The following is an 11,399-nucleotide window of genomic DNA, read 5'->3' as shown; positions in this document are numbered from 1 at the left end:
TTGCCATCGTTAATTTATATCATCATTGGCATCAACAAATTTGGGTGTGTACTTCTAAATCGGCATACAAGTTCACATAAAAAAAAATAACCAAGGATTTTATTTGCATTAATCTACAAAATTAATTTTTAGTATTTAAAAGAAAAAATATTTTAAAATTTATTATGTCAAGAATATATAAATATAAATATGGTAAATTTTTTCTTTCTAAAAGAACTTGCATTTATTTTTATTTTATTTTATTTAGAAGCGCTTCTCTATGATCAAAGTTCTTTCTCAAGTTTACATATAACCTCCTTTGATTTTATATTTTTTAAAGTGCACTTAATCTTTATAGATTTTTATAAACAACCTAATCCCTTCTATGTAAGCCACTTTATATTTTAGTTTTTACACATCTCTTCTTGTAACTTGTTTCTTCTCCTTTGAAAAAAATTGATTTTGATGTTCTTTTATGAATATTTTTATTTTTGCAATGCCCCATCAAAATGAGCTGTTTACGTATATTTTGAAATTAATCAATGGAATATACGTTTATGAATAAATAAAAAAAGGTAACTTTGTCCCCGAACAGTCATCTAATACCACCCAATTAAATTATTAAATTTCCAGTTAAATGCCAAAGTTGCTCAATCTACAACTGGAAGCAACATTCCCTAACATAACCACAAATAGCCTCACTTCATTAGCATATTTAAATATCAAACATTTTGATTGAGAAATAAGACTTTTTGCACCCAATTTATTTGACCTTTATTTAACATAATGTTATAAATTGATGCCAGCATGTCAAGGTGCCATTCTTACAGCAAGCATGTCTAGTAATACAACACATTCAGCTCATGTCAGCCAGATTTAAATCTCCTATGAAACTCTTTTCTGGATGCAAAATTGCATTTGAGCATCCTCGTGTGCAAGGAACACTTACTAGCCGAAGTTTATCCCCTGAGCTAATGGTAGTTCACTTCCATAATTGATGGTACTGCCAAGGACAGAAATTACAATGTCATCACGAGCATGCACAAAAAATGAGGATCAATGCAGTATCATATATTCAACTAAGACTTACCAAGTAGAACGCCTCATGTATTGCTTCCAGGAGTCACTACCCGCTTCACGACCACCACCTGTTGCCTTTTCTCCACCAAAGGCACCACCAATCTCAGCTCCATTTGTTGGTATGTTCACATTCACTGTACCACAATCACTACCTCGTGGCCTGCATCGTAATCACACTCATGAACATGCAAAATATACTATTTATGCAGCTCTAAATCATTACAGAATATTTTTGAAGGGTAGGACAAAATAGTCTGCAAGTACTTACCCAATCCATTTGAATATAGCTTCAGGTCTTTTTGTAAAGATTGAACTGCTCAATCCTTGAGGTACAGAATTGTTCAAGGCAATTGCTTCTTCCAGAGTCTAAGCAGAAAAATTGTGAACTTCTATCATAAACTAAAGACCAAAAGAAACAAGTCCAATAAATGGAGATATAGAAAATAAACTACCTGAAATTTCATCACATATAGAACTGGACCGAACAATTCTTCTTTGACTACAGAAGCATCTGGAGAAATCTCAACAATTGTTGGCTGTACAAAATTTCCTTCTGACTCTAATACAGATCCACCTGTTAGGATCTTCCCTCCCTGATAATCAGAGTATCAAGTAAATCACCCATCTCCTTACAGAAAACAATTATCAATCATGTATGCGAAAAAGCTTGCATATATACTATTGGCGAAAATAACAGATAAGATATGGAAAGTTACACAACTAAATATTTAACTAGGAAATAGTGACAAGAAACATGCCTGAGATTTTATGACTGAGATGCCCTTCTCAAAGTTATCAACTGAGGAACGAGTATGCAAGGGCCCAACTAGAGTCCCCTTCTCTAAGGGGTTCCCAATTTTGACTTGTTTGTAGACTCCAATAAGTTGATCTAGTACATTTGTGTAAATACTCTCATGCAGAAACTGCAGTGCAAGGTAGCTAAATTAAAATAAATATACCTTCAAAAAACCATATATTACAGCATAAGAATTTTTTTTAAAATTGGTTCTAATACCAGTCTACGGCAAGTTGTACACCGCTGACCAGCAGTACCCACAGCTGCAAACAGAATAGAGCGTACAGCCAGCTTGATGTCTGCATCATCCATAACTATTATTGCATTGTTACCACTTAACTCAAGCAAGCATTTTCCAAATCTTTGATTAACTGTTTGCTGGACCATCAAGCCCACCTATATAAAGGGGAACCATTCATTATGAACTCAAAAGCACTGATCTTAATCTCCAAATCATTCTGAAACAAGTAAGCATTTGCACGGTTTTCTCTAAATAGAATGTTTTCATAGAGGGGCAAGAGCATCATACAAGATTCACAGTGCATGAAACGTGGAGATAGTTACACTAAAGAGGTGATGTTCTAGTGTATCAGATATCTTAATAAGAAGTTAATGCAATAAGAGTTGCACCACTAGTACTATTAGGCACTAACTAGGCATCATTCAGGTGACAACTACATCTTTTAAGCTTTAACACAACATACAAATTTATAAATACCATTCGGTTAGTTTAATTTTGTTGCCCGTTTAAAACATTATGTCAAACTACCAAGTACACGAAGAAAGTACCTTTGAACTTCCAGTAAATGAAACCAGAGAAATGCGTGTGTCTTTTGATATTGCCTGACCAATTTCAGCACCTCCACAAAAAGAGGTGAAAATTGCACCAGGTAATTTGTTCCTCTCAAGAACTTCAACTACTAGCTTTGTCACAGCTATAGTTACCAAAGGAGTTGTTGGAGCACCCTTCCTTTAATGCACATGGTAATCAGAGAAAAAAAAACTAAATTAAAAAGATAACACAATTGTCACTGAAAATTTGAAACACTCCAGATGAAGCTGACTAGTGAGAATATATCACAGAAAAATTCAAAAGAGATCTGCCGAGAGGTCATATAGTTCATAATTAGCACCAACTAACATGATTTGATCATCATTTCTAATAGACCTTTCTTGGCAGTGTATATTTTATGAACCTTTTTTTTTTTTTTTTTGTGTGTGTGTGGGGGGGGGGGGGGTGGTTGAATACTGAATGGAGTGGTAAGAGCACCATAGAGATAAGCATCAAGTATGCAACCATTATGTAGATAGATCAAAATTCAATGATGATTGAATATAGCACTTTAACCATTACCGTGAATTTCATGAACCAAAAAAGGACCCCTACCAAGCCTTATCCCACTTACTGGGTAAGCTTCATGGATTGATGTCATTGGGATTTTTGCCCCACGTGAAAAAAAAAGTCACTAGAAGTGCAAGGGGAGAAGTTGGAGGTTAAATTGTCTTCAAAACTCCTAGCTTCTTCTGAAATAACATTATTCTATATATTCATTTAACACAAATAAATTAGGTTATATATCCATCCAAAAGGTGTACTGCCCCAACAACAGGTTACTTGCGAGAAAGCCTAAAATTCAAGGAAGATGTCACCATCTATGTTTTTGAACAAATGAATTAATCGGTGCCAATAAAATACATACTCTAAACATTAATGTCCAGAACTGAAGTATTGGTAAAATAGTGTTGAGAGTTTAACTATCATTCAAGTCAAAGACAATGGTGGAACACAAGACCAACAATTGATTTGAAGTGTACATATAGTATTGTCCAACCAATTTTGCAAAAGATACCACAATCAAAGCCAATCACTTATGCAAATAAAGAAAAAATATTGTACAGGCCATACAGGCAATGAAATATTAACAAAACAATCATGATCTGACTTAAAAATGGCCAGTTGATTAATCTCATCAAATAGACGAGATAGATATATTGACTTACCACACAACACAGTTACCACAGACTAATGCAATGCAAGCATTCCATCCTGAGGCACAATGGAAATGAACAAGTTTTAATTACAATAAAAGCATCAAAAACTTTTCAGAGTATAGAGTGGATCATATGATGTAGAATGCAGTAAAAATAGATGGAAAGACTTCAAGAGTTAGTTATCTGCTTACATATGTTGGAAATGAACCACTGATTTAAAGTAAAGATCAATAATGACACCAGTAGTATGTTTGCTTGACAAAGATTTGAAGTCACAATACCTATTCTTAGTTATTTTGGAATTATATGAAGAGAATATAACGAGTAACAAAAGCTATAATATATAACCAGATGGAAATGCATTGAAGAACAGAGATAATATAAAGTGAGCCAAATGTGGTGATCAATTGGATAATATGCAAGATTAGTGAAATGATGATAAAGTAAAATTTTATCAGAAAGATATTCCACGACCAAGTTGATTACAATTTAAGATCACTCCTAGATAAATGTATGAAGTTTATATAATATGTGCCTAAAATTAGATGACCAAATGACACTAGTGAATCCATTCGCATTTTTTAACTGATTATATATAATGTCAATATGATATCTAAGATCCAGAGGAATTTGTTGCTCTGCGCATTGAGGTAGTATGAGTAAAGCATACCTAGAACAGCACATGGAAAGTTGAAAGCAGTGATTACACCAACTATTCCTAGTGGGTTCCACAACTGTGATGTAAAAGCATGCATTAAAGTTAATATTATACCTCCTGATATAAAATGGTAAGGAAGTCAGGTAATAATTATATTTTAAATATGCACCTCAAGCATCATATGATCAGGACCTGTACAAAGACAAGCAAAAGAAAACAATAACTCAAAACTGGAACACCTTAGAGAGAGAGTAATATCAAAATAAAAGCCTATCTCTAACTACAAATTATTTTTAACATGTAACAAGATCGAATAAAAAGAAAGATGAACTATCAAATAGATAAACAATCTTACGTTCTGATGGTACAACTGATCCATTCAATTGTCGACTTAGCCCAACAGCATAATCACACATATCGATAATTTCCTGTAATGGATAGAATGAAAGATTACAAATTATAATATGTGCAAATAATTTTTCACATAATATTTTCTCTTTTACACAGGACAGATGATTCATTTAGTTTTGTGCATAATTATAAAAAGCACTAAAATGCTATCAGGGCAGAATTGCCAATTAGCCTATACGCATCAAACATTTATGGAATACCCCCTTGAAAAGTGACCATCCTCGGAGAATCAAGTATAGGGAATATGACAAGAAGATGCAGTGAATATTGAACAATTCTAAAATACAAGGAATTGACCATAACACTGAATATAAGACACAGAATGAAGAGATTTCTGATACCTGAACCTCCCCAATTCCTTCTGGAAGAATTTTTCCCATCTCAAGAGACACCAACCTACCCAGAGGATCCAATTTGGCCCTTAATGCTTCACCAATTTGTCTTACAATCTCACCTCTCTTTGGTGCCGGAATCTGCAACAACATCACAAATGCATACTCATTTATTTTCCAATAGTACGTAGATGCAGCACTGGGCTACTGCAACTCTAACGTGGAACTAAAACACAAACATAGAACTCACCAAAATAATAATAATAAAGTATTTTAAAAAGTACTCACAGTCATCCATATCTTAGCTGCTTCACTGCAAGCTTGCAATCCCTCTTCATAATCTTGCAAAGTTGCTTCAGTCACTTCAGCAATAGTCTGATTTCAAATCAAGAACAATTATATCACATGCATCACAACAAAATCTAAAAAAGCCACACAAACCATAACAACTCAGCTCAACATCGTTCTACTTCATCCCTCAGGTTTCAGGTTTGATAAAATAAAAATAAGTAATCAATTAAAAAAAAAAATTTCTTTCGCCCCCAATTGAATCACATCCAACTTAAGACGAATTGTCACTTGAAAACAATTTACTTTTAAGTTGGAGTATACCAAAGTTGCCTTCAACAATTCTCCAAACATGTGAAGAATTCCAAAACAGAGAGAGAGAGAGAACCTGATTGTTAGAAGGATTAAGAGAAGTGACAGAAGAACCAGAGGCTTTCCATTGACCATTAATATAAGAGCCAATGTTGGTTGAACCTAAACCGATCTCCTTCATAAACTCCATGCTTTTGTTATCTGAGCCCATTTCCCTGCAACTCAATTATCATAAAATGAAACTAGATATGATAGTGGAAATAAAATTTCTGAATTTATAGAGTTAGTTCCTCACAGTCTTACAGAGACAGTGATGGGAAAAAGTGATGGAGATTTCTACAATATAGCTCACTTTCCCAGATGATGATATATAAAAACAATATTATTAGGTCACCCTGATAAGAACGAACAGTGATGACATCAAAATAGAACAGTTATTTCAGATTCTAGGATTTCTTACAAATGCAAAATGCGCTGTTGCGTATAAACATGTATCAGTTCAAACTTTAAAGCTCACAAAATGTTCCAAAAAAAACAAAAAACTTGTTAATAATTATTAAAAAAGAACCTGTTATACTAATGATAGAAGTTATTTAATATTTTAATAAATATTCAAATATTTAACTAAAGTAAATTGAATATTTCTCTACTGATATTCCTTAATATGATGATCTTCAATTTTAATGTGTATTAATAAAGTACTGAATTTAGCCTAATAGTAAAAAAAGTCCCAAACCATGATTTAAACCAAAGTTTGTATTTTACAATTTTTGCTCAAATGATAATTTTTAATTGATATCTAAAACTATCAAAATTATGTCAACTGTGAGCTATTTAAAGAAATACATCAATATACTTATTTTTATATTGTAAATAATTTGATATAGAATATAATTTTTATTCTGTTAAATTATAATTATATATTTTTATATATTTTAACAGTATATATTATATTAATTTTAATATTTATAAATAAAATATTAAATAATTTTAAATTAAGTTTAAAGTTTACATATATATATATATATATTATGTCATTAAAAATTTTAATATAATAATTAATTTAAAATTATATTATTAAACAGTATAAAAATAGATATAGTTACTAGTATTGTATAAATTTTAAATTAGTAATTCATGTAAATTAAGGTTAAACTGATAAAAAAAAATACCTTAATTTTATTGATTCAGTGCAGATGAATTACAATGAAATTTGACTCAGTTTTATATATTTTTAACAAAAAACGATTTCGTTTCGGACAAAATAGGGAAAAACATTGCACAAGATAATGATACTGTCATATCATTGAGAGTGAAATTGAAGTACTTACGTGGGTTGTCACGGAATAGGATTTTGTCGTATCGTTGCCATGTGTAATGTCTTCTTTCACTCAGCCTAAAATCTTCCTTTATTTAACAAACAAACTCCATTAATCAATGTCTTTCTCCATTTCATTTTCATAAAAATAAAAAAAAATGTTAAAAATATTTTAAAATGTAAAAATATAATTTTCCCGTATTTTAATGATTTTAATATAATTTTTAATAAAAATATTATTTATTTATTATTTAATCAATATTTTAAAAACACACAATAAGACACAAATTAAAATATATTTTAAATTTATATAAATATAAAAATTGAATTTTTATTTTTTTAAACAAATTTTTAAATATTTTATATAATGTGATTAATACTACTGTCTGATAAAGTAGTTGAAACAAGTAATTCATATTAATATTTTTTATTTTTAGTTACCAATTAAAAGTTACTTTTTTGGTAGATAATAATGTTTTCAATTAATTTATTCTTTGCTCATTTAATTTCTTAAACTCTACTTTATTTAAAATTTATGAAATTAAATTAAAAATTAAAAGATATTCATTATTTTTATGAAACTAAAAATATATTCAGATATAAATTATATTATAAAATTTGTTATTATTTTTCACATAAACTGTTTTGGAGAAGTGGTGCGGTTGTTTGGGACATAATTAGATTGTAGATCAACAAAGTAATCATAAACAAAATAAGCAAAATATATATTAGTTTAAAACAGTAAAAGTTGCCTCATGAAACGATAAAAGTGATAGGAGATGATCCGTAACATTCTAAATTTCTATAATATATAAATGTGTCTATGAATGACACACACAATATATAATTATTTTCAAAAAAATAATAACAATATGTAATTATTATAAATTTTTTAAATTAGACAATAAAAATCAAATACTGATATTTTATAGCATTTTAGTAATTTTAGAATAGTAATAATTTTATATTATTTTGGACAAATATTTTTATTTTATAGAAAATAAAGCTTAAAATTATAAAAATAGATAGTAAATTTTATAATAAAAAAAATGAACGAAAAGTTTATCATGATAATCAATATGTAATTCCTAGACAGGGAATGAGAGATTAATGATCGATCAAATTGATTTCGTTGTATGTAAAAATCTCATCAAATAGTGTTTGTAAGGTCTTTTTATCATATTAAGAAATTAAATATAATATTTAAAATCAATAAAATTTTAAATTTGAAAGTTTGTTAATGCGTCATTGTATGCTGGGCTTGGCTTAAGAAATGTTTGTTAACCAATATATATGTCTTAGACTTAGAATTTTCTCGAGTTACAATTAATTTTATAAATAGTATTATTTTTACTATTATAATTGATTTATATCGATGAAGATATCCTATATTTCAAATTTCACAACTAAGCTTAACTAATTAAGGTTTAATTGGGGTGTGTTCTAAATGATCAAGTGAGGAGGAGAAATTTTCGGGTCAAGTGTTGTATCTAAACTTAATTATATGTGATATATGGAAATGATTCATATACTCTAATTAAGTTTTGGTAAAATTATTTAATTATTTATTTATAATGAATAATAAAATTTTTAAATTTAACTATCTAATCAAACATATGATTAAATAAATTGACTATAAAATTTATATAATTTAATAAATTAATATTTTATCAGTTAATTTTATTTTAATAAATACTATACTATTTAAAATAGTATATTTGTAAAAAAATATTATATAATTAACATGTTGAATTAATAAATTTAATATTTATAATAAGTTATTGAATAGAATATGATATAAGAGAAACCTTTATTTAAAAAATAAAATTTATTTAACTTTCTAATCCATTAGATGAATGACACTTGCATGGCTAGGACTTTTGCCTTTTCGGGAAAAAATAACTTAAGAGACAATATACTAATAATTCAATAGATCAACATTTCTGATCTTTGGGGGAATAAAATTTTTACTTGGGCCTTGTTTATAAATCAAGCCTAACTCCTCTTTATAAAATTATCACTTGTTATTAAATTAAAGCTTCTTGATTACTTCTCTCTCCATCTCTATTTGAAGATTGAACATTTTTCTTTCCTCTTCTTTACGAAGCTCAAGCCAAACTTGATCATCTTCTTCCCTCTCTCTGCTTTTATTTTTTAAGCTAATGAGTATGTGTTGGTCTTTCTTAGGGTTTTCACTTCTTGGTCTTTCCTCCGTTCTCCCTAGCAAACCGATATCATCGTAAAGGACTAGAACTTTGTATTCCATGATTACAAATAGTAAGTAGGATCCTTATATTTAGGATAAGCCCGTACATTTTCATTTCTCCTTTATATTTTTATTCAAAAAAATTGTTAGAAAGACTAAACGTGAAGCAAGATTGATCTAGTGATTTTTATTAGTATGTTATTGACACTTGTTTTAATCTAGATCTTGTTTTAAGTATGAATGAGGAAATGAAAATACCTTCAATTTTCCCTTGTGTGTTGTCGCTAATGGTGCCTTTGTGGATCAGTGATAGTTCTTATTTTGATAAAATAAATCATGAGTTGAAACAATGATGTTCCTCCTTAATTATTGCTTGTCTGTCTTGGCCAATAAGAGAGAGGGAGAACAAGAAGAAAAGTTTTGAAATAATAAGCTTTGATTGATTAAAATAAAAAAAGTAGATTAAAAGTTGACAAAAAGAATTAAATACAAATATAGTGTCAAACTATGGCATGTTTGATTGCATAACCTTGTAACTTCGTTTTGAGGAAATAAAAAAAGAATTACCATCTCACAGAATGTGCATTAAAGGCTGAAATTTTGTTGCAGAGAGAATATGAGTCCTCACTAATGTAGTAGACTTGGATGACTAGTCTTGGACATACTTGATGGCTATTCCTCATGCAATTCAGTTTTCGATTCTAGCATCGTTTGAATATTTCGAATACAGTAACTCGTGAGTTTTAACTATTAGGCAAGTATTCTCAACAAAAAATAGTGAAATAGAGTATTTAAAATATTTATTATTATTTTGTAGAAACTATTTGAATAAGTGCTAAATATAACGAATTTACGATTATTGAGATTAATCAAAGAAACAATGAGATAACAAATTATAATAAAAAGAAGTAAAAAAATATAATGAATAAAAAATAAAAAAAAAATGAAACAAACAAACACAAAAGGAACAAGAAGCATAGAATTTTGATTTCATTTATAATTTTTATATTTTTTCTCTTTTTATGAATTAATTTCCGACAGTATAGTTAATCACTAGTCATGAAAATTACATTAATATTAAATGTTCTATTTTTTAATGTAATTTTTTTATTTTTAATTCTTAACGGCACTAGTTAATAAAACCATTGAGCTATTACTAGAAAACATTTCAATGAAAAAAGTAAATTCCAATACACCTTTTTCTTATGTACATATGGCTTTTTGAAGTTTAATATATGCATGTGTTGGTTCAATAATTAAAAGTATATATAGTCTACAAATTATTTGTAAGATTCCAGCGGCTAATGAATACGGACTACTACTACATGGATTGGTCGCAAGCAAATGAATAGACAGACAGTGCCTAAATAGTTAAGGATTTCTCTTGTCTGTTTAGGTGAAAATTCGACGAATCCTATGTTTAGAATCATCTTTACTTGCTAAGAGCATCGCACCAGCTCTGCTTATAATTATTATAAGATCACTTATATACTCACTTTATGCAGAGAATCACCTTAATAACATAAAAGGGAGTACCAAATTATTGGCGTATTCGGTCACCAATTGAGAAAAAAGGATGCTTTCATTTAACAAAATCATATGCTTTTTTGAAAAAAATGAAGCATTGGTCTAGACTTAGGTATAACCTGTTATCCTATCATGTTAAGCACACGAAACTAATCATATATACAATATATGCATGAAATTCACAATCCTTTAAATTTATTTGAACCAAATTAGTTCAATCCGTGACATTTATTCGGTCTGAATTTGAATTCATATTTAACCAGCCACAAATACACATTTATTTTAATAATATTAGTTATAGTTTTTACTTTAACATAACTTTGAATATATGTTCAAATAATGCTGTTTCAAATATGCTATCATAGTTCCAAACTTTTTAAATTCATTCGTCACCAATCCAATCCAATTTTACAAAGAGATTCCAAATCGGCCTATCAACAATTAGGAATTATTAAATAACTTTCACATCCATCATTGTCAAACAAGTAATGAAATAAGCA

General features: G+C 29.1%; 1 protein-coding gene across 1 annotated transcript; it reads right to left on the bottom strand.

The window, feature by feature from the left end:
- Positions 1-579: 579 nt before the first annotated feature.
- LOC113866383 (aldehyde dehydrogenase family 7 member A1) lies at positions 580-6,289 on the bottom strand. Its single transcript, XM_027501287.1, has 15 exons — positions 6,144-6,289; positions 5,925-6,063; positions 5,537-5,623; positions 5,258-5,389; positions 4,861-4,933; positions 4,675-4,697; positions 4,518-4,581; positions 3,857-3,902; positions 2,645-2,825; positions 2,075-2,251; positions 1,818-1,982; positions 1,512-1,652; positions 1,328-1,425; positions 1,070-1,219; positions 580-982 (listed from the first exon to the last, which is right to left on the bottom strand). Exons 2-15 carry the CDS (start codon positions 6,057-6,059, stop codon positions 928-930), a joined length of 1,527 nt encoding a protein of 508 aa, XP_027357088.1. The 5' UTR covers positions 6,060-6,063; positions 6,144-6,289; the 3' UTR covers positions 580-927.
- Positions 6,290-11,399: the final 5,110 nt, after the last annotated feature.

This window comes from Abrus precatorius, unplaced genomic scaffold, assembly GCF_003935025.1.
Source record: "Abrus precatorius isolate BTA unplaced genomic scaffold, Abrus_2018 Scaffold10, whole genome shotgun sequence".
In the NCBI taxonomy this organism is placed as follows: Eukaryota; Viridiplantae; Streptophyta; class Magnoliopsida; order Fabales; family Fabaceae; genus Abrus; species Abrus precatorius.
The sequence above is the reverse complement of the archived record's forward strand: the minus strand, read 5'-3'. Positions and strand labels throughout refer to the sequence as shown.